Genomic DNA, 27,879 nt, shown 5'->3' with positions numbered 1-27,879 from the left:
GGTGGTTCCAAGGATGACCACAAAAGTTCAAAAAGTGGGTGGTGGCCCAATTCCTGGAAGTCCCCACCCTTTCCCACAAATATCTGGAATATTCTTTCTACTCATTAGCCTATGAAATTACTCACCCCTACAAAAACTGACAACCCCATACCGCGGTGCCTCTCTTGCCTTTCCAGATGGCTCACAGTCTGTCCATGAAGTGTGATTCCCCCCGAATGAACTTTCTGTCTCTTTACTATAGCTCCAATTGAATTTTTTCTTGTATGAAGCCAAGAACTCATGCTTGGGATGTGACCATCCTCTCATGTCCCACTCTCTTTCCTGCAATAATATCTTTCTTATTTCTTCCTTATCTCCTGTCACTTTCTTCTTTTATCTCTTTTTCCTACTTTTCACTAGAGTTTCCATTTTTTATGAGACCTAAGCAACCCAAGTTTTACATTTAGAATTACTAAAGCTTAACTTTCAATTTTTTATTTGTATCACAGAATTTTCTCTTTGATCTTAAGAACACATGTATACCTGTGGCGGATTCATTTTGATATTTGGCAAAACTAATACAGTTATGTAAAGTCTAAAAATAAAATAAAATTAAAAAAAAATTTAAAAAAAAAAAAAGAATTTTAAGAAATGTAGAGGAATGAATGCTTTATGATTTTCTTTTTCTTTATTTCCATTTTCCCTAATCTACCCTTTACTCCCAAGACTGACTCACAATAAATTCTAACTAAAGTTATTTCAATTTGCTTTTAAGTGAAACCAAATTTTTTGAATCATCAATGAAGAAGTAACCACCAAAAGAAAACAGATTTCTTCTTCTTGGTGCTCAAGAATGCTAATTGTTGGGATCTATGTAAGCTCTCAATTAACCCAGGGGATTCTTATTCCTTATAGATTAATTTTATCCGTAGGCAGAAGAAGTTACCTGGAATTAACTACAATCCTGAAATTTTTTATTGCAGAATAATAAAATCAACTAATGGAAGATTGTTGATTGGCAGTTTTTATTTTTTAGCTTAAGACTTGGGGAGTTCTTTAGTTAAGAAGTTTTTTTCTCATAGGATAATTAATTTTGTTCTAGTCAGTTCTTATATTTAAATACATTTCAGAATAATTCCTTTTTTTTTCTATTTGAAATAAGCAATGTTCCCTTGCCTTCATTAAAATATTTACATTTCAAAACACAATATGGGTTATTTGCCTAAAGTTTCTTATTGTAACAATCCACTTTCTTGCTTTTCTTTCTCTGAGAAATAGATTTTTGTTTTGTGGAGAATCCATTGCTCAAAAAAAGTTAATTTACAATTATTTTTGACACCATATACTTTGAAAGACACTTCTCATCATAATGTCCCAATATAATAGGGAAAGATAAGTTATTTTCTTCATTTTATAGAAAACTGCACTAAATTCCCAGGAGGTTAGGTGACTTGTTCAAAGGTACATAGCAGGGAGTAGAATATACAGATTCATAATCCCTAAATACAGAGAAGGCAATGAACAAGTGTTTTTTAGAATTTTATTTCCTGATAACTCTTAAAAGTAAAGAGTTAAAATTAGAGCACTAAAGTTCTGGGTTTTGGTTTTTAACCCTTCGTATATGGTTCTTTTTTTAATATCATATTATACCGTCCAAAAGACAAGGCAAAACAGACACACAGCACACGTCTTCTTGGTAGAGGGGATGTAGTTTTCTCGTAGTAGAATACACTGGCAGACATCCTAATCACCTTGGCGTCCCTGTTGATGTTCAGCTTGTAACACCAGTGTGTATGTGCTCAGTCATTTTGTCGTGGCTGACTTCGCAACTACAGGCTGTAGCCCACCAGGCTCCTCTGTCCATGAGATTTCCAGGCACAACTCCTGGAGTCGGTTGCCATTTCCTTCTCCAGGGAATCTTCCCAACCCAGGGATCGAATCTGCATCTGCTGAGTCTCCAGCTTTGACAGGTGGATTCTTTACCAGCGTACCACCTGGGGAGCCCAGTAAAACCAGTACCACAGTGGAACATAGGCATTTGCAGAGTATTGGAAAAATTGAAAAATAAATGATCAGATTCTGATGCAGTTAAACACGCAACCATCTTTCAGAATGCCTTAATGTCTTTGTCTTGTTCAGCGTTCTTAGCTTCTGCCAATAGAATCCATCTTAGCTAGTGTGGTTGTGGTTTAGTCACTAAGTCGTGTCCAACTCTTGCAATCCCATGGACTGTAGCCTGCCAGGCTCCTCGGACCATGGAATTCTCCAGACAAGAATACTGGAGTGGGTTGTCATCTCCTTCTCCAGGGGATCTTCCCAACCCAGAAATCTCCTGTATTGCAGGCAGATTCTTTACCAAATGAGCTAGAAGGGAAGCTAGTATAAGCCAAAAAAAAGGGGGAGGGAGAGAAAAAGGTTTTATGGATTCACATTGGAAACTTTAAGAATTATTAGGCCTTGAACACCATTGTCAGAACATCTCTGACTCCAGAACAGGCCTGAGATGATAACGTGTCAGAGTGATACTGGCTCTGCCACAGCTGAAATTCTTAATTTAAGATACTGTCATGTTACCCACTGCCGGTCCCAGACACCAAACTAACTGACCTGCCAACTCTAAGTATCATCAATCTTAAAATCAAGAGCCAGCAAAGTATATTTTCCATGTTGAAACTGTTCCTTCATCTAGCTCAAATTCAAACCAGAGTCCAGGGAATTCTTGTTTCATTGGAGAAAGTGCATCATCTGTTTGGCCCTAGTGTACGGGAAGATGGAGGAGGCAATTGGGAGACGTTCTATCTTGGGAAGGCACCACTCAATAAGGCTGTGGAAATGTGGGTACATGTTTAAGAGATTTTAGAAATTTCTGAATGGCAGATGATCATTATACCTGTGCAAAAATATCACTCTTATTTGTAGGCATATCTAGAGCAAAAAGAAAAAAAATTAAAATACTAACCATGCACTATATATTTTTTTTTCATGCAAATTACCCATAGTTCCTTGTTTCTCAGGTATCTCCTTGGGAAGAAGTTCTGAAGCTAGTTTAATTTTAAAAATGTAAAGTTAAAGTTGTTCACATAATTTAGTTGTAGTTGTTTGATAATGAAATCAAAGTCGACTTTTAAAATTATGTTCTTCAAAGAGTGAGTATCTCTGGGATTAGGTGAAAAACAATCCTGTTTGACAGTGGTATGGTTAATGAAGCACACTGCTTTCTACACTTTTAGAGTTGAGCTTTTCAGACTCAAGGCACAATGTTGAAGTTTATTTGCTTTCCTTTAATATTGGCTTCTGAGCTTTCACATTTTATTTGTAAAACTTGATCAAATGTTATTTCCAGGTAGCTTATTGTAGAAGCCATCCTTCATTCAATAAGGAGATATTACTTTGTCTTGTCAAATTAATCTAATTTGTCTAGTCTTTTCTCTCTTTCCTACAGGGTTTGAGCTGCAAAAAGTTAAATAGCCAGGTGAAGGGAAGAACATTATTACCCAGATATTGTGACCATGAGATCTTATCAACAAAATCTTTTTTAAAAACTTTTTATTTTCTACTGGAATATAAACAGGGACTTCTCTTCTAACTCAGATGGTAAATCCCTGGGTTGAGAAAATCCCCTGGAGAAAGGAATGGCTACCTACACCAGTATTCTTGCCTGGAGAATTCCATGGACAGAGGATCCTGGCAGGCTGCAGTCCATGGGGTTGCAAAGAGTTGGGCATGACTGAGCAACTAACAGATAGCCAATTAACAATGTTGTGATAGTTTCAGGCACACAACAGAGTGACTCAACCGTACATATACATGCATCTATTCCCCCCCTCCCCAAACTCCCCTCCAATCCAGGCTGCTGCTGCTGCTAAGTTGCTTCAGTCATGTCCGACTCTGCGACCCCATAGACGGCAGCCCACCAGGCTCCCCCATCCCTGGGATTCTACAGGCAAGAACACTGGAGTGGGTTGCCATTGCCTTCTCCACCAATCCAGGCTACCATGTAGCAATGAGCAGAGTTCCCTGTCATACCAGCAAAATCTTGGTTTGCTAGTATGTCCGTCACATCTGACAGGCTGAGTATATTTCCTGATTTGCCATTTTGTACACTGTGGTCTAGTTTTGACTCTATCATTAGATGAATAACCTTGAACAAATCATTTAAATTTTATGTGTTTTATTTTCCACAGTCAGATCAGATCAGATCAGATCAGTCGCTCAGTCGTGTCCGACTCTTTGAGACCCCATGAATTGCAGCACACCAGGCCTCCCTGTCCATCACCAACCCCCGGAGTTCACTAAAACTCACGTCCATCAACTCAGTGATGCCATCCAGCCATATCATCCTCTGTCGTCCCTTCTCCTTCTGCCCCCAATCCCTCCCAGCATCAGAGTCTTTTCCAATGAGTCAACTCTTCACATGAGGTGGCCAAAGTACTGGAGTTTCAGCTTTAGCATCATTCCTTCCAAAGAAATCCCAGGGCTGATCTCCTTCAGAACGGACTGGTTGGATCTCCTTGCAGTCCAAGGGACTCTCAAGAGTCTTCTCCAACACCACACTTCAAAAGCATCAATTCTTTGGCCCTCAGCCTTCTTCACAGTCCAACTCTCACATCCATACATGACCACAGGAAAAACCATAGCCTTGACTAGATGAACCTTTGTTGGCAAAGTAATGTCTCTGTTTTTGAATATGCTATCTAGGTTGGTCATAACTTTCCTTCCAAGGAGTAAGCATCTTTTAATTTCATGACTGCAGTCACCATCTGCAGTGATTTTGGAGCCCAGAAAAATAAAGTCTGACATTGTTTCCACTGTTTCCCCATCTATTTCCCATGAAGTGGTGGGACCGGATGCCATGATCTTCATTTTCCACAGTGACAACATATAAACTGATAACTCATGACTCATGCTTCCCAAGCAAATTGATAAGATGGAATTGGTAGCATATGTGCATGTTCCATTGAATTTTTAAAGGAAATGTATGAGATAAACATTAAACTAGGGTTACCTTTGAATTGGAGAAGACGATCCAATATCATTTTTAATAGTTTCTATATTTTGCTTTTTAAATTGAAATATAGTTGATTTACAATGTTGTGTTTGTTTCTGGATTGTAGCTTATTACAAGATACAAATCTTCTGTGTTTCCTTCACCTTTGCATACTTTGCTCCTTTATAAGGTAACAGTATTCTGTGTTTGGGGGAATATCCTCTTTCCCTGCTTCCACTCTGTGGTCTGGAGGAACTCCCAAACACAGAATCTAATTCTCCTGGCCAGGGGTGTGAACATATACTTTCAGTTCAGTTCAGTTCAGTCACTCAGTCGTGTCTGACTCTTTGCGACCCCATGAATCACAGCACGCCAGGCCTCCCTGTCCATCACCATCTCACAGAGTTCACTCAAACTCATGTCCATCGAGTCAGTGATGCCATCCAGCCATCTCATCCTCTGTCGTCCCCTTCTCCTCCTGCCCCCAATCCCTCCCAGCATCAGAGTCTTTTCCAATGAGTCAACTCTTCACATGAGGTGGCCAAAGTACTGGAGTTTCAGCTTTAGCATCATTCCTTCCAAAGAAATCCCAGGGCTGATCTCCTTCACAATGGACTGGTTGGATCTCCTTGCAGTCCAAGGGACTCTCAAGAGTCTTCTCCAACACCACAGTTCAAAAGCATCAATTCTTCAGCACTCAGCCTTCTTCACAGTCCAACTCTCACATCCATACATGACCACAGGAAAAACCATAGCCTTGACTAGATGGACCTTTGTTGGCAAAGTAATGTCTCTGCTTTTCAATATGCTATCTAGGTTGGTCATAACTTTCCTTCCAAGGAGTAAGCATCTTTTAATTTCATGTCTGCAATCACTGTCTGCAGTGATTTTGGAGCCCAGAAAAATAAAGTCTGACACTGTTTCCACTGTTTCCCCATCTATTTCCCATGAAGTGATGGGACCGGATGCCATGATCTTCGTTCTCGGAATGTTGAGCTTTAAGCCAACTTTTTCACTCTCCTCTTTCACTTTCATCAAGAGGGTTTTTAGTTCCTGTTCACTTTCTGCCATAAGGGTGGTGTCATCTGCATATCTGAGGTTATTAATATTTCTCCCCGCAATCTTGATTCCAGCTTGTGCTTCTTCCAGTCCAGCGTTTCTCATGATGTACTCTGCATATAAGTTAAATAAGCAGGGTGACAATATACAGCCTTGACGTACTCCTGTTCCTATTTGGAACCAGTCTGTTGTTCCATGTCCAGTTCTAACTGTTGCTACCTGACCTGCATATATGCTTCTCAAGAGGCAGATCAGGTGGTCTGGTATTCCCATCTCTTTCAGAATTTTCCACAGTTTATTGTGATCCACACAGTCAAAGGCTTTGGCATAGTCAATAAAGCAGAAATAGGTGTTTTTCTGGAACTCTCTCACTTTTTCGATGATCCAGAGGATATTGGCAATTTGGTCTCTGGTTCGTCTGCCTTTTCTAAAACCAGCTTGAACATCTGGAAGTTCACGGTTCACGTATTGCTGAAGCCTGGCTTGGAGAATTTTGAGCATTATTTTACTAGCGTGTGAGATGAGTGCAGTTGTGCGGTAGTTTGAGCATTCTTTGACATTGCCTTTCTTTGGGATTGGAATGAAACCTGACCTTTTCCAGTCCTGTGGCCACTGCTGAGTTTTCCAAATTTGCTGGCATATTCAGTGCAGCACTTTCACAGCATCATCTTTCAGGATTTGAAAGAGCTCAACTGGAATTCCATCACCTCCACTAGCTTTGATCGTAGTGATGCTTTCTAAGGCCTACTTGACTTCACATCCAGGATGCCTGGCTCTAGGTGAGTGATCACACCATCATGATTATCTTGGTCATGAAGATCTTTTTGTACAGTTCTTCTGTGTATTCTTGCCACTGCTTCTTAATAGCTTCTGCTTTAATGAAGCTCATTACAGCTTTATACATCCCTGGTTCTAGTCATCTATCTAAGAGTTTGAGTGTAATTGAAACTAAACTAGTAAGAGTCCTTCCCTGACATTCATGTAGAGTGCAAGAGACAGTTTGTTTCCTTCATAGCACTGTTTCTCTAAAAATTTGGCAGACTTTAATGTTACCTGGACAGTATTGATAAGGCATAGATTGAGGAAGGGAAGCCCAGGTGCAAAGCTTTTGAGTCAGTAGGTTTGAAGTATGACCCTTGCATTTGCGTTTCTAACAAGTTTATAAGTGTTGCTAATGCTGAACCAACAGCATCAACATGTCTCTGAAGTCAGTTAAGATGATGTCAACTTAAACTCACCCAGTGAGTGCTTCCTTTGTTGTGGGGATATAGTCTGCTCGTTTTTAAGTGGCATGTGATGAAGTCAAAGCTCAAGATGTGGAGAAAAGAGCAATGAAGATACGAGATAGAAAACAGCTTGCCATTTAGGCTCTGGATCCTGTTGATCCATTGCCATCTCTGTTTTATGAATCAATAAATGTTCTATCTCATCCAAATTTGAGGTGGCTTTCTATTTTGTGAAAACAAAAATTTCATGTGGTTAGCTTCCAAAAATAAAGGAAAATTTAGTTTGATGGCATTATTTAATAATCTAAGTTTTATTTAAGAAAAATTGTCCACCCCCATTCCCCCAAAATGATGGTACTGTAGTTGCTAAGTCGCTTCAGTCATGTCCGACTCAGTGCGACCTGATAGATGGCAGCCCACCAGGCTCCGCCATCCCTGGGATTCTCCAGGCAAGAACACTGGAGTGGGTTGCCATTTCCTTCTCCATGGTACTGTAGTAGCCATGTTTAATTCTGCAGGAAGAAAATGTCTTGGCTTCTTTCTATAAAAAAATTTCATATCAAAGTTTTTAAAAGTGCTTTCCTATTTTCATGTGTCATGCATTAAAATATATTAGTACAATGGATTAGTGTATCAGTGACTGGTTCCTTAAGAAATAAGTATACACACACAGAGAGAGAAATAGATATGCATAATTATATGAATTACCACTAAAAATGGTATTAATTTCAGCAGAGCCTTTTCTCTCCTCATCATTCTCTATTGGGTTTTTTAATAGTTTATCAATAGAATTCAAATTATAATAATACAGGAGCAGCATAAAATGTCACATACTTGTAAAATGCCCACAATTTTTTTTTGCATGTTTGCACTATCTGCTTTATGAATTCTTAAGTGACTCAAACCATAGAACCTATTCAGAAGTTCAAATTTATTTCCAAAAATAAAAGTGGAAGAACAGAAGAGAGTGGTGCTGGAAAGATGCAGAAGAATTTTGATGATCCCACTAGGTAATTAACACAATAAGTAATGCCTTCTTTGCATGATCTCTCAATTCTCCCACAGAGCCAAAATCAAAGTCTTTTCATCTTTTATTACACCTCCATTTCTAAGGACCTTTTCTTTACACATCACTGAAAAGTCCTTCATTTCTCATTAATGCTTTAAGTATAAAGCTAGTCCTGGTGATGATATAATTTTTCCCAAGTCTAAATTAGGTTTCATACAGAGTATTACAAAGTCAAAAGGCAGAACTCATGCTGTTCTGCTATTTTACTTAGTGTTTATATGAATGAAGAAACACGGAGTTTCAGAAGTTTGCTTTTTCTTTTATTTTCCTTTTTTAAATCAGATATTTGTGGTTGACTTAGAATTCATTAGACAGAAAATAGTAGAAATGCTCAGTTTTAGACTTTTATGCTTGCCCAGACTTGAAAAGGAAACTTAGAGTTTATGTCAATAGAGGCCAATTGTATATGTAGGCAAGGAAAGAATCATCTAAATTTAAGCATCTTTGTGTATTTGCATTATCTGAAGCTCTATCAAACTCAAATTCCTGGTGCTATTGAAATCCAATTTTTATTGATTTCTTGTCTTCTTCGAACTTCAATTAATCAGAATTACTTCACTCTACAGACATTGCTGATACTAAACTTGGCCATTGGAATATTCACCAAAATTTTGCATCACTTTTTTTTACTATCTGCACTTTAAAATGCTAGCTATTCATTAGCAAGCATATACTAAATATCTGTTTGGAATAAGCATTACATTAGCACAATTGAGGATACAAAATTTTCTCCCTCAAGAAAATTCTAATCAACTATGAAGAGAATATACTTTACACACACACACACAATCTGTATATATACATATACACATACATACATATAGAAAATCTTTAGTATTTTTTTAATATTGTTCAATTTCTACTTTAATTGCCCATCCAATATTATGGGCAAATAATATCATATTAGTAAATTCTTGGTTGTTGATCAGTCACTTGGTCATGTTCTACTCTTTGAAACCCCATGAACTGAAGCATGCCAAGCTTCTCTGTCCTTCACCATCTCCTGGAGCTTGCTCAAACTCATGTCTTGGTACAGATAGTCATTTATATTTCAAAACTAGTTAACTGAGGATTTGTTCCTGATTGATTTCTGAGATGTAGTTAATTCCCAAGACTTATTTAGCCTTCCTTGGAGCATTGCACGATGACAGGAAGGAAGAAGGGTATTTGGACCTCATCATCGGCAAAGAACTACAGAGCCTCTTGAAAGTGAAAAAGGAGAATGAAAAAGTTGGCTTAAAATTCAACATTCAGAAAACTAAGATCATGGCATCCAGTCCCATCACTTCATGGCAAATAGATGGGGAAACAGTGGAAACAGTGGCAGACTTTATTTTTTTGAGCTCCAAAAGCACTCCAGATAGTGACTGTAGCCACGAAATTAAAAGATGCTTGCTCCTTGGAAGGAAAGCTATGACCCACCTAGACAGCATATTAAAAAGCAGAGATATCACTTTACCACCAAAGGTCTGTCTGGTCAAAGCTATGGTTTTTCCAGTAGTCATGTATGGATATGAGAGTTGGGCTATAAAGAAAGCTGAGTGCAGAAGAACTGATGCTTTTGAACTGTGCTATTGGAGAAGACTCTTGAGAGTCCCTTGGACTGCAAGGAGATCCAACCACTCCTAAAGGAGATCAGTCCTGGGTGTTCATTGGAAGGACTGATGCTGAAGCTGAAACTGAAACTCCAATACATTGGCCACCTGATGCGAAGAACTGACTCATTTGATAAGACCCTGATGCTGGGAAAGATTGAAGGTGGGAGAAGAAGGGGACGGAAGAGGATGAGATGGTTGGATGGCATCACCAACTCAATGGACATGAGTTTGAGCAAGCTACAGGAGTTGGTGGTGGACAAGTAAGCCTGGCGTGCTGCAATCCCTGGGGTAGCAAAGAGTCGTACGCAACTGAGTGACTGAACTGAACTGAACTGGAACAGAAATCAAACCGATGTCCCCTGCATTGTAAGGCAAATTCTTAACCACTGGACCACTGGAGAAGTCCTTGGATATTTTTTCATGCCAGACTAAAAAGCACATTTCCGAAAGGAGAGCCCAGGGCTGACTTTTTTGCCCCAAATATCCCTGGTGCCTGACACATAGTCTAATACAGAGCAGACTCTTGATAAATTTCTATTTAAACTTGGATGTGAAAGAGACTCCTATCTCCAAAGTTCCAAAAAGACCAAATGTGTCTGTGTCTACATGTGTGTACACATGTTCACATGTGTGTACATTACCACCATAGACAATATCAGATTATTAAAACCATTGGCAGCAAATGAATGTTGAAATTCTCCTCCCACTGCAAGAAATCTAGATGATCCTGGAAGACACAGATTTACATTTCCATCTCCTAAAGTGAGATTGTGTATGTTTACCTCCAGTTTCTATCTGGAACTTGGAAACCTTCTCTTTTCTTCCCTTGTCCCAGGTAGTCCTTGAAGGATAACTTTAAAACTAGAGGAGTGTCTGTTCTATTTAGAAACATTTATTCACATAGCATCCTTGAGTAGTAGATTCTCCAAAGCCATCATGATGTCAAATAGAAGATCTCATGATCTCCCTAAGCACACTTGTAGATATCTGACTAGGCATCCTAATAGTTGGATCAGAAAATATGGACACTGGCCTTACACTCTGAGGCAAGCTGCCCACCCTTAGTCAGCTGCAGGATTGGGAGTCAGGAGTGGGAAAAAGCTTCAGAGACTTGTTTGGATCATCCGTGTCCCCCCCTCCCTTTTGCCTTCACCTGTTGCCACCTTAAGATAAGGAGAATGTTGTCCTGTCATTAAAAGAGCCTGTGTCCTGTTTAAATTACATCTCCTGGAGCTGCATGAACCACCTGTTAAGTGAAGTGGAGACTCTGAACAGCCCTTGTCATTATCACTCAGTACATAGCAAAGACTCAATGAATGTTAACATGATTAATATGTTTACTTAGTTGAACGTGACCCCCCAAGAAGCAATAGACATTTAGTAACTTCTCAGAGGTCTCAAAGCTGCTTTACTTGATAATTTGATTTCACATGGAGAGTTGAGACTAAGTTTTACTGTGCAGTTGCCCCTTGAACAATATGGTTTTGAACTGCATAGGTCCACTTATACAGGGATTTTCTTCAATACTTACTACCTGATCCACAATTGGTTGAATCCATGGATGTGGAACCAGAACACTGGAAATAAAGGTCAACTGTAAAGTTATACATAGAATTTTGACTTTCCAGAGAGTCAGAGCTCTTAACCCCTACATTTTCAGAGGTCAATTACATTTCACAGGCACTCCTCCAAACTACATTAAAATAGAAAAATGCTATTTTTATTACTTCATTGCATTATCATCTTAATTATTCTATAATCCTTTAAAGCACTGTTCATATGCATGTCATATACATATGTTAAATACCTGACAAATAGTCAAAAGGGCTTTTTTTTCCTACAACGGAGTTATTTCTGTTTGAAATTAATACATTTCCAAGGAAAGATATCTTGTGCTGTATTAATTCATGAATCAAAAGTATAAATTAGACAGAGTTGGGTAAATGCTAAAGAGGTTTCAAATGGCAATTATCACTGGTAATTGCAATGGTAAGAATAAAACTTTCTTCCTGAGCACAAATATCTCTTTACTGAGAATGTACGTGTGAATTTAACATACCAAATGCCAAAATATTTTAGAGAAACACAACACACTACAAAATCAGAAATGAATGTTTTAATGCAAAATCATTTATAGCTTGCTTGGCTTTTCTGCTACTTTATTTTCTTTGTCTGTAGGAAACTGTAGGCTAAGAAAGGAGGGATCTCATAGTGAGTGGCTCTTGAAAAAGAGACTCTTATCACCGGAAATGAAAGAACTAACACTTAATGGCCTGGCCACAGAGAGAAGTTCTCCCCAGAAATATGACTTTCATAAGTAAATACATCTGAGAACTAGCCTGCTGTGAATGTTCCAGCTTCAAATATGTATTAGAGGCCTAAATATTGAAACGTGTTTCTTGCAATGCAAAGAACATCAATACAACTAAACCATATAGTTGACATACCTGTGCCATTTAGTTCTGCATTGCATTTGTAAACTCACTGAATAGAGATGAGCTAAGAGAGTACATGAGAAGTAAAATATAACTACAATTGATGCAAATTTTATCAAGGTTCCCCTTAATAGAAAATGTGTGTCTTAAAAAAAAAAGTAATTAGAATTATAAAGAGTGAAAGGAAGCCATGATTATACTGAGAAGCATCATTTAGAGAGCATCGTACATAAATACTTCAGTTCAGTTCAGTTCAGTTCAGTCACTCAGTCGTGTCCAACTCTTTGCCACCCCATGAATCACAGCACGCCAGGCTTCCCTGTCCATCACCAACTCCCGGAGTTCACTCAGACTCACGTCCATCGAGTCAGTGATGCCATCCAGCCATCTCATCCTCTGTCATCCCCTTTTCCTCCTGCCCCCAATCCCTCCCAGCATCAGGATCTTTTCCAATGAGTCAACTCTTCACATGAGGCGGCCAAGGTACTGGAGTTTCAGCTTTAGCATCTGTCCTTCCAATGAACACCAGAAAAGTTCAAAATTAATGAGTTAAGGGTTTACTTTAAGAAGTTAGAAAAAATATTCAGAATAATTGCAAAGAAATTAGGAAGAAGATAACAATGATGGAAACAGTTATTAACTGTAACTATACAGAAAACAATGATGCAAAAGAAAATATGAAAAACCACAATTGTTTCTTTGAAAAGGAAAATGAAATAGACAAATCCGTGATGAGTTTAAGAAAAGAGAAAAATGTGTAAAGGATAAAGGATATTAAGGAGCAAAAGTGAGAAATAAATACATATCCAGAAAAATTAAAAGAATGATAGTAACACTATAAATAATATAAACTAATATTTTTAGTAATATGAAAGCATATGAAATAGGAAAATATATATTTCTATTGCTTAGTATTCCACAAATATTTTCTCATTTACTTCATCTCTTCATTTTCCTTATTGTTTCAATTGTGTCTTTTGTGGAATAATGTTATAAATTTCATGCAGTAAAATTTAGCAAACCTATTTATTTCTTGGTTAATGCTTTCTCTGCCTATTTATTTCTTCTTGGGTCATTTTGTCTTTTATACATATATCATATAATTTACATGACTATCTAATATTTAATATATGTGTATATAAAACACAAAATGACAATATACACTATTTTACAAAACAGTAGTTTGTGAAATAATATCAGATCAGATCAGATCAGATCAGTTGCTCAGTCGTGTCTGACTCTTTGTGACCCCATGAATCACAGCACGCCAGGCCTCCCTGTCCATCACCAACTCCTGGAGTTCACTCAGACTCACGTCCATCGAGTCAGTGATGCCATCCAGCCATCTTATCCTCTGTCGTCCCCTTCTCCTCCTGCCCCCAATCCCTCCCAGCATCAGAATCTTTTCCAATGAGTCAACCCTTCGCATGAGGTGGCCAAAGTACTGGAGTTTCAGCTTTAGCATCATTCCTTCCAAAGAAATCCCAGGGCTGATCTCCTTCAGAATGGACTGGTTGGATCTCCTTGCAGTCCAAGGGACTCTCAAGAGTCTTCTCCAACACCACAGTTCAAAAGCATCAATTCTTTGGCCCTCAGCCTTCTTCACAGTCCAACTCTCACATCCATACATGACCACAGGAAAAACCACAGCCTTGACCAGATGAACCTTTGTTGGCAAAGTAATGTCTCTGCTTTTGAATATGCTATCTAGGTTGGTCATAACTTTCCTTCCAAGGAATAAGCGTCTTTTAATTTCATGGCTGCAGTCACCATCTGTAGTGATTTTGGAGCCCAGAAAAATAAAGTCTGACACTGTTTCCACTGTTTCCCCATCTATTTCCCATGAAGTGATGGGACCGGATGCCATGATCTTCGTTTTCTGAATGTTGAGCTGTAAGCCAACTTTTTCACTCTCCACTTTCACTTTCATCAAGAGGCTTTTGAGTTCCTCTTCACTTTCTGCCATAAGGGTGGTGTCATCTGCATATCTGAGGTTATTGATATTTCTCCCTGCAATCTTGATTCTGGCTTGTGTTTCTTCCAGTCCAGCGTTTCTTATGATGTACTCTGCATATAAGTTAAATAAGCAGGGTGACAATACACAGCCTTGACGTACTCCTTTTCCTATTTGGAACCAGTCTGTTGTTCCATGTCCAGTTCTAACTGTTGCTTCCTGACCTGCATACAAATTTCTCAAGAGGCAGATCAGGTGGTCTGGTATTCCCATCTCTTTCAGAATTTTATATAATATATATAATTGAATCTGCAGATGTGAAACCCATGAAAAAGGAGGGCCAACTGTCAACACTGAACCATGCTGTTTTATGCATAATAGGGACTTGAGTGTCTGCAGATTTGGGTATCTGTAGTCAGACATGACTGAGCTACTTCACTTTCACTTTTCATTTTCCTGCATTGGAGAAGAAAATGGCAACCCACTCCAATGTTCTTGCCTAGAGAATCCCAGGGACAGGGGAGCCTGGTGGGCTGCCATCTATGGGGTCGCACAGAGTCGGACACGACTGAAGTGACTTAACAGCAGTAGCAGCAGCAGGAGCTCCTAAAACCAATTCCCCATGTATACTAAGGGACAAGTGTAATAAATATAGAATTGATAATGTGTTTCATTTAATGAGGATTTTTAAGAGAAAAGGGCTGTGGACATGCATGGAACCATTGTACACAACTGTACATGCTGTGTACAATGTTGTGTATGTTTATGCAATGAACCATTATATACAATGGTACATATCATGTACATGTACTATACAATTATGAAATAAGTCACATTTTTATGGCAAGACCAGAGAAATTTAAACAAAAAAAACTTTGCCCTTTGACCTCCTCACCCCATACTGCACATTGTATATCTGCTTTATTCATCAACAGACCTCCACCACAGGCAGAAAGACTCGCTCAACCATAAAGAGCAACACTGTTTTAACATCAACGACAAAACTCTTTAAAAGATCCATTCCTTCCTGATCGGGGTCACAGGACACATCATGATGATGTTAGATCTGATTATGTAGCTATCAATAACACATCATTTGATGTACAGGCTTCTGCCTCAAAAATATTTATACAACTGTGCCTTGACATCTAACAGGTGGACGTGCTCTCAGAGTTTTCTGAGATTTCTGGGTTATAATCTTCAAAACTGCTTAAAAATAAAATTTTCTACTTCTTTCTTAGATGGACTTAATAATTTTGGTCACTATGATGATCCACTCTATAAAATGATACATGTTGTGTATGATGAGTATGTTGCATACAATGAGCCATGGTACACAACTGTAGATTGTATGCAACAATACACACAGGTCCCCACAATGACACCTGGCCAGGTGAGTGAGCCCAGAGCCAGGCAGAGCTTTGCCAGGTGTCCCTGCTACTGCAGAACTTCCCAGTGGCCTAACTGTAACCTGGGAGCATTTTAAATGGTGGGTGTAACCCAAGATAAATCTTATATTCTATATAACTGACACTTTTCTATATCTCAGAAGAAACAGACTTAGCTCATTGTATAGGAGGTAGAGGGGGTGGAGGTTACAAACAGGGGGCCAGGGAATGGATGACAGAGGGAAAAGTTCTTTCCAGCTGCACTAATTCTAACCAATGAGGTTGTGACTAGTGATTCTTGGGAGAAACCTCACATTATAGGGGTTACCTGCCAACTAAACATTGACTTTAGATATCTAAACAAAATGATGTATATTAGTGCTCACTACTGAAGGTGGAAAAGCTTTCCCCTTCATTCAGTCACACCGTTTCTGACAGTACTGTCCTGATTCTCCCACCTTCATAGAAACCTCTGGGGAGAGAAATGTCTGTATGCCCTTTCAGTTCAGTCGCTCAGTTGTGCCCAACTCTTTGCAACCCCATGGACTGCAGTACGCCAGGCCTCCCTGTCCATCACCAGAGTTTACTCAAACTCATGTCCATTGAGTGAGTGATGCCATCCAACCACCCTCTGTCGTCCCCTTCTCCACCTGCCTTCAATCTTTCCCACCATCAGGGTCTTTTCCAATGAGCCAGTTGTTTGCATCAAGTCACCAAAGCATTGGAGTTTCAGCTTCAACATCAGTCCTTCCAGTGAATATTCAGGACTGATTTCCTTTAGGATGGACTGGTTGGATCTCATTCAGTCCAAGGGATCCTCAAGAGTCTCTCCAGCACCACAGTTCAAAAGCATCAATTCTTTGCGGCTAAGCATTCCTGGTGGCTCAGCTGGTCAAGAATCCGCTTGTAATGCAGGAGACCTGGGTTTGATCTCTGGGCTGGAAAAATCCTCTGGAAAAGGAACAGCTACCCACTCCAGTATTCTGGCCTGAAGAATTCCATGGACTATATAGTCCATGAGGTCACAAAGAGTAGGACAGGAGTGAGTGACTTTCACAAGCTTTCTTTATGGTCCAATTCTCACATCCATACAACAACTGGAAAAACCATAGCTTTGACTTTATGGACTTTGTTGGCAAAGCAATCTCTCTGCTTTTTAATATGCTATCAAGGTTTGTCACAGGTTTTCTTCCCAGGAGCAAGTGTCTTTTAATTTCATGACTGCAATCACCATCTGCAGTGATTTTGGAGCCCAAGAAAAGAAAGTCTGTTGCTTTCTTTAGAGATCTCTTCAAGAAAATTAGAGATACCAAGGGAACATTTCATGCAAATATGGGCTCAATAAAGGACAGAAACAGTCCTAACAGAGCAGACGATATTAAGAGGTGGCAAGAATACACAGAAGAACCATACAAAAAAGAACTTAATGATCCAGATAACCACGATGGTGTGATTGCTCACTTAGGGCCAGACATCCTGGAGTGAGAAGTCAAGTGGGCCTTATTTCCCCATCTATTTACCATGAAGTGATGGGAGTGGATGCCATGATCTTCATTTTTTGAATGTTGAGTTTTAAGCCAGCTTTTTCACTTTCCTCTTCCACTTTCATCAAGAGGCTCTTTAGTTCCAGCTTGTGCTTCATCCAGCCCAGCAGTTTCATGATGTACTCTGCATATCAGTTAAATAAGCAGGGTGACAATATACAGCCTTGATGTACTCCTTTCCCATTTTGTAAGGAGTCCACTATTTCATGCCGAGTTCTAACTGTTGTTTCCTGACCCGCACACAGATTTCTCAGGAAGCGGGTAAGGTGGTCTGTTGCTCCCATCTCTTTAAGAATTTTCCACAGTTTCTTGTGATCCACACGGTCAAAGGAATTGGCATAGTCAATAAAGCAGAAGCAGATATTTTTCTGGAATTATTTTGCTTTTCCTATGATCCAGTGGATATTAGCAATTTGATCTCTGATTCCTCTGCCTTTTCCAAATCCATCTTTAACATCTAGAAGTTCACAGTTTGCGTACTGTTGAAGCCTTGCTTGGAGAATTTTGAGCATCACACTGCTAGCATATAAGATGAGTGCAATTGTGCGGTAGTTTGAGCATTCTTTGGCATTGCCCTCCTTTGGGATTGGAATGAAAACTGACCTTTTCCAGTCCTGTGGCCACTGCTGAGTTTTCCAAATTTGATGGCATACTGAGTGCAGCACTTTCACAGCATCATCTTTCAGGATTTGAAATAGCTCAACTGGAATTCCATCACCTCCACTAGCTTAGTTCACAGTGATGCTTCCTAAGGCCCACTTGACTTCTCACTCCAGGATGTCTGGCCCTAAGGGAGCAATCACATCATCATGGTTATCTGGGTCATTAAGTTCTTTTTTTGTATGGTTCTTCTGTGTATTCTTGCCACCTCTTAACATCTTCTGCTTCTGTTAGGACAGTTTCTGTCCTTTATTGTGCCCATCTTTGCATGAAATGTTCCCTTGGTATCTCTAATTTTCTTGAAGAGATCTCTAGTCTTTCCCATTCTATTGCTTTCCTTTTTCTTTGCATTGATCACTGAGGAAAGCTTTCTTATCTCTCCTTGCTCTTCTTTGGAACTCTTCCCATTTCTCCTTTGCCTTTCAGTTCTCTTATTTTCTCAGCTATTTGTAAAGACTCCTCAAACAACCATTTTGCCCTTTTGCATTTTTTTTCCCTTGAAGATGGTTTTGATCACCACGTCCTGTACAATGTCATGAACCTCCGTCCACAGTTCTTCAGGCACTCTGTCTATCAGATCTAATCTCTTTAATCTATTTGTCATTTCTATTGTATAGTCATAAGGGATTTTATTTAGGTCATACCTGAAATGTCTGACTTCCCTGGTAGCTCAGTTGATGAAGAATTCGCCTTCAATACAGGAGACCCTGCTTTGACTCCTGGGTCAGAAAGACCCCCCGAAGAAGGGGTAGGCTACCCACTCCAGTATTCTTGGGCTTCTGTGGTGGCTCAGCTCATAAAGAATCCACCTGCAATGCAGGAGACATGGGTTTGATTGTTGGGTTATGAAGATCCCCTGGAGAAAGGAACAGCTACCCACTCCAGTATTCTGGCCTGGAAAGTTCCATGGATTGTATAGTCCAATGGGTTCCAAAGAGTCGGACACAACTGAGCAACTCTCACTTTCAGTTTGAATGGTCTAATGGTTTTCCCTACTTTCTTCAATTTAAGTCTGAATTTTGCAATAGGGAGTTCATGAGAGTCAGCTCTCATGTAAGCCAGAGTCAGCTCCCAGTCTTGTTTTTGCTGACTATATAGAGCTTCCCCATCTTCAGCTGCAAATAATACAATCAATTTGATTTCAGTATTGAACATCTGATGATGTCCATGTGTAGAGTTGCCTCTTGTGTTGTTGGAGAGTGTGTTTACTAGGACCAGTACATTCTCTTGACAAAACTCTGTTAGTCTTTGCCCTGCTTCATTTTGTACTCCAAAACCAAACTTGCCTGTTACTCCAGGTATCTCTTGACTTTTGCATTCCAGTCCCCTATGACGAAAAAGACATATATATTTTTTTTTTATTAGTCCTAGCAGGTGGTGTAGGCCATCACAGAACCATGAAACTTCAGCTTCTTTGGGATTAGAGCTTGAGGCATAGACTTGTATTACTGTGGTATTGTATGATTTGCCTTGAAAATGAACAGACACCATTCTGCCATTTTTGAGATCGCACCCAAGTATTGCACTTTGGACTCTTATTAACTATGAGGGCTACTCCATTTTTTCTAAAGGATTCTTGCCCACAGTAGTAAATATTATGGTCATCTGAACTAAATTCAACCATTCCAGTCCATTTTAGTTCACTGATTCCTAAAATGTTGATATTCACTCTTGTCATCTCCTTTTTGACCACTTCCAATTTACATTGATTCATGTTCCTAACATTCCAGGTTCATAGGCAAGTATTGTTCTTTATAGCATCAGACTTTACCTCCATCATCAGTCACATCCACAACTGGGCATTGTTTTTGCTTTGACTCCATCTCTTCTTTCTGGAGCTATTTCTTTACTCTTCTCCAGTAGCATATTGGGTACCTACTGAGCTGGGGAGTTCATCTTTCAGTGTCATATCTTTTTGCCTTTTCATACTGTTCATGGGGTTCTTAAGGGAAGAATACTGAAGTGGTTTGCCGTTCCCTTCTCCAGTGGACCACGTTTTGTCAGAACTCTCCACCGTGACCCGTCTGTCTTGAGTGGCCCTACATGGCATGGTTCTTAGCTTCACTGGGTTAGACAAGGCTGTGATCCATGTGATCAGCTTGGTTAGTTTTCTGTGCTTTTCCTTTTCATTCTGTCTGCCCTCTGATGGATTAGAGGCCTGTGGAAGCTTCCTGATGCAACAATCTGACTGTGGGGGAAACTGGGTCTTCTTCTGATGGGCAAGGCCATGCTCAGTAAATCTTTAATCTAATTTTCGTTGGGTGGAGCTGTGTTCCCTTCCTGTTGCTTGGCCTGAGGCCAAACTATGGTGGGGTAAAAGCTATGGTAGGGGTAATGGCAGTAATGGCGCCCTCCTTCAAAAGGGCTTATGCCCCCACTGTTGCATTCAGTATGCAGCAGGCTACTGTCTTCCCACGCCTCCGCAGGAGACTCCGCAGGCAAGTCTGGCTCAGTGTTTCATGGGGTCACTGCTCCTTTCTCCGGGGTCCTGGTGCACACAAGGCTTTGTCTGTGCCCTCCAAGAATCTGTTTCCCCAGTCCTGTGGAAGTTCTGTAATTAAATTCCACTGGCCTCCGAAGTCAAATTCCCTGGGGGTTCTTAGTCCCTTTGCCGGATCCTCAGGTTGGGAAATCCATTGTGGGTCCTAGCACTTCCTTAACAGTGTGAGAATTTCTTTGGTATAATCGTTCTGCAGTTTGTGGGTCGTCTGCCCAGCAGCTCTATGGTGGGGCCAATGGCGATCTCCTCTAAGAGGGCTTGTGCCACACACCACGTGTCTCAGATCTGCTGCAGCCAGAGCCCCTGTCCCCACGGCAGGCCACTGCTCCCCCATGCCTCTGCAGGAGACACTCAAAGGCAGGTCTGGCTCAGTCTCTGTGGGGTCTCTGGATCCTGGTGTGCACAAGGTTTTGTTTGAGCCCTCTGAGCATCTCTGGCAGGTATGGGATTTGATTCTAAATGCGATTTCACCCTTCCTACTGTCTTCTTGGGGCTTCTCCTTTGCCTTTGGATGTGGGGTATCATTTTTGGTGGGATCCAATGTAATCAATCAGTGAGTAATTGTTCCTTCATGAACTCTTAATTTGCAGTATCTATATGGAATGAAACAAAAATATATTTTCTGTTTCTTCTATCATTTATCCCCTATCCTCATCCTATTCTTTGTATCTGGTAAAGGGCGGAATTTAACCATGACAGTTTGATTTCATCACCTCCTGTATCAATTGTCTTTCAGCAGGATCAGCCAATGAGAGGCACTGATGAGAGTCTGGAAGGTTTGAGCAAGGTAGAAGCTTTAGTATTTGTCTACCTTCCTGCTTTAGGTGGCACATTTGGCAACACTTTGTCTTTTCAAAACTCCAGCTTTCACCAAACAGGTCAGTCCTGTTCCCATCTACCAGCAGGAAAACACCTGTCCCCAGATCCCAGTCACCCACTGCTTTACCTTGAGTCCCTCGGTCTAGGGATTCTGATAGCCTCTTCCTGTGGCTTGTCCCTGGACTGACTCAGCATACTTTACTCCCCTCTCTGCTCCTCCATCACCTACACAACCAAGTCTTTTCACTTTATTCCTCTTATTGCAAACACTTAGAGACATTTCCTTTTTTTTTTTTTTTCTGGTAGAATATCAACCAGCAATTCCATTTGGGGATTTAGAGAGAATTCATGAAGATGATTTTTAAAAACCTGGAGAAACCATTTTCTTGTTTAGAAAACAAAGAGGTGGGACTCAAACATGGTGAACCCTGAAAGGACATGAGTCTTGTCTTCCAGATCTTCTCTATTTCTTTCTTATGTATGTTTCCTAACAACACTTGAAGAAAGAAGCATGATTCAACAGGATGGAGCAGCCAGGCTGTAATTCAATGTGCTATCTTGGGACTATTTCGTGTTTTTTCCAGGAAAAACTAGACGAAGTTCTGGATTTCAACTGAAACCCATGAACAGCACCTAAGTGGCACATACCTTGGATTGAACAGGAAGAAAACCAGGTCTGAGTACTCTCAGTGTCACCCAATCAAGACTTAGTGTCCTGGCTGTTATGTGATCATAGGACGATTCTTCCCTCCTATGCTCTAAACACAAAATAATGAGACCTCATATGTGTAAACAGAGACTGGAATGCTGAAGTCACATGGACCAAATATGTGGTCCTTCTCATTGCTCAGTCCAGGCCAAGGTGAGAAGGGCACACCAACAGGCCAAGAAAAATCACAGCATAGGAGGACACTGTCTAGCCAGCAGTCAAATCTATTCCACAAACAGCTACTTACTGCTTAGTGGGCAAAGGAAGATGCTAATCACTCTTTTCTGAAGGCCAACTCCAGGACTTCAGATAATAAATAGAACCAAATATGCCCTTTAAAGTTAAAAGAATGAGAAAATTTTGATTATTATAGTTTATTACAAGATATTGAATATACTTCTGTGTGCTATACATTAGGTCCTTATTATTTATCTGTTTTATATACAGCAGTATGTATCTGTTAATCCCAACCTCCTAATTCATCCCTTCCTCAACTTTGTGCTTTGGTAACCATAAATTTGTCTTCTATATCTCTATGTCTATTTCTGTTTTGTAAATAAGTTCATTTAAATAATTTATTTAGCTTTGACACAGAAATGATATCGTATGGCATTTGTCTTTCTCCATTTGATTTATTTCACTTACGATGATAATCTCTAAATACATCTGTTACTGCAAATGGCATTATTTCTTTTTTTTGGCTGACTAATATTATATATTACATTATATATATGTATATATATTTGTACATACACACATATATGTGTGTGTACCTACACGTATGTCCATACACATATATGTATCAACCAACCACAACAAGGTGAATGAGACTCCTGTATGGTTTCTAGGGGAGAACTAAGTGAATAGATGCTTCTTCTGATAACACAGCAGAGATTAATGGAGAAAACAACCGTTGCAGCAGCACTTCACATTTCCGTTCTCTGTTTTCTCCCATTTTCCGCACATCTGGCTCATTTAGCCAGGGTATTGCTGGGTGCGACCACATAAAAGAGCTCTACACTGGAAATCCAGACAACAGAGGGCCCAGCAGTGAAGGGCATGGGTATCCCACCATCGTCATTATAATCCGCCAGGCTCACTGACAGATCAGCTTCACTTCTTCATTTATTAATTTGTCATTTAAGATGTCAGTGAATTATTAGAAGATTGCATCCTTTCCCAACAAGGATGAGGAGGCTATTTTTGTTTCTCTGACTATTGAGAACTGAAATCAGATGCAAATTTGTGACATCTGAGCTGTTTTGGGGGGTAAATATGTGATCTCGCCCAATACAGTTTTGCAGCTCATTTTAATAGACTTTCTACCAAGTACACTGGTTTCCAAAAATAGGAGTGTGTGTCCTACATACACATTAAGACAGTACTTCCGTTGCCAGCATCTACGTTTTTTTGTTACTTACCATCTTCCCCGCATCATAAGCAATTACTTTGTAGGGTAAAGAGTGGTTCTTTCCTATGATAGTGACTCTCCCTTTGAGTTAGATTGCAAGTTCAGTTTAGAAGAATGAAAAGAACCAAAATGTCAGCTTACTGAGAGAAACAATATATTTCCACTGCTTTTTAGCAAATCATAAGCAATGTCGGAATTAAGAAAGCATTATTGGGTGGAAAAAAATTGCAAATGATGGCAAACTGGTGTTTTCAGTGCTTTTTGTTGTCTGACATCCTCATTGTTCAAAGACAGAGACCAGATCATTTCCACAAACAAATGCTAGGAACTTTTAAAACAAATGCCATCACACTGTTTGCAAATGATCAAAGTCAAAAGGAACATTGTCATGAGGGAAATGAAGACTACTAGGGAATTTAAAAGGCATTTAGTCCCTCTGCAGTCCTCTGCTAGTGGTTTTACATACTCGGTGACAATAAGGAAATGGGAGCTTAGGGCCTGGGGTGAAACAAGAAAACAAGAAGGTTGTGATAACAAGGTGACAAGGCAAAGATTGCACTGTCACAGAGAACCTCACATGGTTTAATTCCAATTTAAAGGGTGACTTGAATGCTTGGCCTGATGGAAATTTAATGATATGCTATGGTTCATCTGCACTTGTCAGCTGGCCCCAAGCTGCGATAATCAACTTTTCAATGTCAGACTCATTTACTCCTCGAAGAATCCTAAAATAGCCATTTTCTCCCCAGGACTTGCCCCAGGAATTGGCAGCAATCTGTAGAAAAACCAAAAAAAAAAAAAAAGAGAGAGAGAAATACTGAATACCATGTTTGGATATTTTTAATCCAGTCTGTAATGTTACAAGGGATTCCTGTGTCACTTTATATGCCTTTGACTTATCTTTGACTTTTTATAGACTGCGATTATTAAGAACCTGCGTATTTTCTAAATAAGAACAAAACAATCATGTTAGTCATTTATTACATTCATAGGCATGTATCCTCATGTTCAATAAGCAGAATTGGTGAATCCCCCAGAGTACAATGGTAACATATGCATGAGGGTTTGAAGTGCCACGTTAGATGACACAAAACTCCTGTTAAAGAGGGTCTGCTATGTGACTGGTCCATGATAAAAAAATATCCCGTGTTCAAGGAGCTTACAGTCTAAGGAGAGATGATCAACATAAGGCAAGTACTAAGGTAGGAATATGTGCATAGAGAAGCATCTCATTCATCTGAATGGTTCAGGGAGGTTGTCATGGAGGAAGTACCACCCGAAATGCTTATTAAAGCCTGGAAGTCAATTGACCAGAAAAAAAAAGGAGGAAGAGAGATTCAGGTAAAGGGAAACAGTAAAAAACATAAATATAAAAGCATGAAGCATTGAAATAAAGCAAGAAAGTTGTCATTGATCATAAAACAAAAGCAGGTTGGTAGCTTATGAGGCTAGAAGAGAAGGAAAGGAAACCCATGCAGAGAAAATAATGGTGAAAATGATACAAGTCGTTGTTACTTCCAGCAGGAAAACAGGTGGACAAATTTACATTTTGATTACATTATTCTCTATGAACTGAGATGGTTAAGTTTAAAAAGGCTGGGAAAAAAATGCAGGGATGTAAGCAGCCCTTTGCAGAAAACTGTCCTCAACAGGAAACCCCTTCTTGCCATGTTAGCGAAGCTATATTTTGACTAAACTTAAATCAGGGCCTCCTCATGCTCTGCTCATCTCAACCTAAGCACACTTTTCAAATCTTTTGATCGCACACTACCGTGTCTAACCCGTTGGTTCTTCCCATAAACCAAAGAAGTAGAAATGAAGATTAAGTAACCAGCAGGTGACCAGACCTCTTCCCCAGCTTCCCCTTCAGTAACCTCAGGAACGAACTGTGTGAACAAGATAGCAACTAAAGAGAGACCTCAAGAAGCTGACAAAGCTGAAGGCATGGGGGACAGTGACGACCCTGACCCCCACCCCAGTGACTAACTGAGATCATTCCCCTTTTCCCTTTAAAATTTTTGTGATGGAGTAGGATCTTCAGACTTGTTTTTTGGGGTGCACAAGTCCACCTTTCCCCAAGTTACTGGCTTTCTGATGAAAAGAAACTTTCTTTTCACCTTTATCTCTGAGCTCTCAATTCTGTTCCATAATCTGTCTGTTTTTATGCCAGAATCATATTGTTTTGATTACTATTAATTTATAGTATAGCTTGAAATCAGGTAAGATGATATTTATTGCTTTGTTCTTTCGAAGGACTGTTTTATCTACTCTTTTTTGTTTCCATATAAATTTTAGGATGGTTTTTCTATATCTATAAAAATGCCATTGGAATCTTGATAGGGATTACATTGAATCTATAGTTTTCTTGGCAGTATTAAATTTTTAATAATATTAATTCTTCTCGTTCAAGAAGAGAAGAATTAATAAAAATTCCACTTATTTGTGACTAAAAAGTAAAACAAACACCTTTCATCAATGTCTTATAGTTTTCAGAGTAAAGGTTTTTCACCTCCTTTTTTTTTTGATGCTATTGTACATGGGATTGCTTATTTTCTTTATTTTTTCTGATAATATGTTGCTAGTTTATAAAAAGGCTACTGATTTTTGTATGTTAGTTTAGCTATCCTATAATTTTACTAAATTAACTGATTTGATCCGACAACTTCGGGATGAAGTCTTCAGGATTTTCCAAACATGTATACCTTGGAGATTTTGCAGATTCAGTTCCAGTTCACTGGTATAAAATGAACATTGCAATAAAGTGAGTCACATGAAATTTTTGGTTTCCCAGTGCATATAAAGTTATGTTTACTCTATACTGTAGTTTATTAAGTGTAAGTAGCATTATGTCAAAAAATAATGTGCATACTTCAAGAATACTTTATTGCTAAAAAATGCTAACCATCATGTGATTATTTTGCAAGTTGAAATATTTTTGCTGGTAGAGGTTTTAAAATATTGCAAGCATTACCAAAATGTAACATAGAGACACAAAGTGAGTAAATGCTGCTGGAAAAATGGTGCCTACAGGCTGCTCAATACATCCTACTGCCATAAATCTTCCATTTGTTAAAACAAGAAAAAAGTTGAAAAGTGCCATAAAGTGAAGTGCAGTGAAACACAGTATGCCTGTATGTAAAATCGTGTATCTACAAAAAAGATAATTTTACTTCTTTCCAACTCTGATGACTTTTATTTCTTTTTTTTGCCAGATGGCCCTGGAAAGGACTTCCAGTACTATGTTTGTTTCTTTTAAATGAATTTATTTATTTTAATTAGAGGATAATTATTTACAATATTGTGTATAAAAAGGAACACATCTGAGTCAGTTCTAATGAGGTGGATGAACCTGGAGCCTATTATATAGAATGAAGTAAGTCAGAAAGAGAAAGACAAATACTGTATATTAGGGATATATACATGGAATTTAGAAAGATGGTAACGACCATTCTACATGAAGGGCAGAAAAGGAGATACAGACTTAAACAACAGACATCTAGGCCTATGCTGAATAGGTGTGGTGAGAATGAGCACCATTATCTTGTTTCTCAACTTAGAGGAAAAGATTTCAACCTGAAACCATTAAGTGTGTGTGTATATATATATATATACACACATATATACATATTTCCACTGGACATGGAAGCAATCCATTGTTCCATGTCCAGTGGAAATATATATATACATGTCTATATATGTGTGTATATATATATGAAATATTATCAGTAAATATATATGCACAGAAACATGGAAAGTTAGGTCCATGAATCAAGATAAATTGGATGTGGTCAAACAGGAAATTGCAAGAGGAGTGAACACTGACATTTTATGAATCAGTAAACTAAAATGGACAGGAATCGGTAAATTTAATTCAGATGACCATTATATCTACTATTGTGGGCAAGAATCCCTTAGAAGGAATGGAGTAGCCCTCAGAGTCAACAAAAGAGTCCTTGGTTACAATCTCAAAAATGAAAGATTGATCTTGGTTCATTTCCAAGGCAAACCATTCAGTATCATAGTAATCCAAGTCTACGACCCAACCAATAATGCTGAAGAAGCTGAAGTTGAAGGATTCTGTAATATATATATATATATATATATATATATATATATATACATCCTGTATATAATATATAGCATAATTAATATATATACTGATAACATTATACTTACTAACATATATGTGACATATATATTTACTGATAATATTTCATATATATATATGTGTGTGTGTTCCTTTTTATACCTGAGTAATATTTCATTGTGTATATGAGGGCATCCCTGATAGCTCAGTTGGTGAAGAATCTGCCTGCAATGCAGGACACCCCAGTTCAATTCCTGGGTTGGGAAGATCCACTGGAGAAAGAAAGGCCACCCACTCTAGTGTTCTTGGGCTTCCCTTGTGGCTCAGTATATGTAGCACAGCTTCCTTATCCATTCATCTGACGTTGGACATCTAGGTTGCTATATATATACACATGTCTATATATGTGTGTGTATATATATATGAAATATTATCAGTAAATAATAACATACAT

The 27,879-nt window shown here is 39.1% G+C and overlaps 1 protein-coding gene across 3 annotated transcripts in view; it reads right to left on the bottom strand.

Moving 5' to 3' along the window:
• Positions 1-22,539: 22,539 nt before the first annotated feature.
• Positions 22,540-27,879, bottom strand: part of TINAG (tubulointerstitial nephritis antigen) — a 106,900-nt gene continuing 101,560 nt past the window's right edge. For 2 of the 3 annotated variants that reach the window (XM_045163423.1, XM_045163425.1), the window contains exon 11: positions 22,540-24,113. In XM_045163423.1, the coding sequence (XP_045019358.1) occupies positions 23,979-24,113 (135 nt within the window). In that variant the 3' untranslated portion in view covers positions 22,540-23,978. The remainder of the gene's footprint in view (positions 24,114-27,879) is intronic. The other variant, XR_006640255.1, reaches the window with a different exon arrangement.

This window comes from Bubalus bubalis, chromosome 2 (assembly GCF_019923935.1).
Source record: "Bubalus bubalis isolate 160015118507 breed Murrah chromosome 2, NDDB_SH_1, whole genome shotgun sequence".
NCBI classification, from domain to species: Eukaryota; Metazoa; Chordata; class Mammalia; order Artiodactyla; family Bovidae; genus Bubalus; species Bubalus bubalis.
This window is presented reverse-complemented; position numbering and strand designations above follow the sequence as displayed.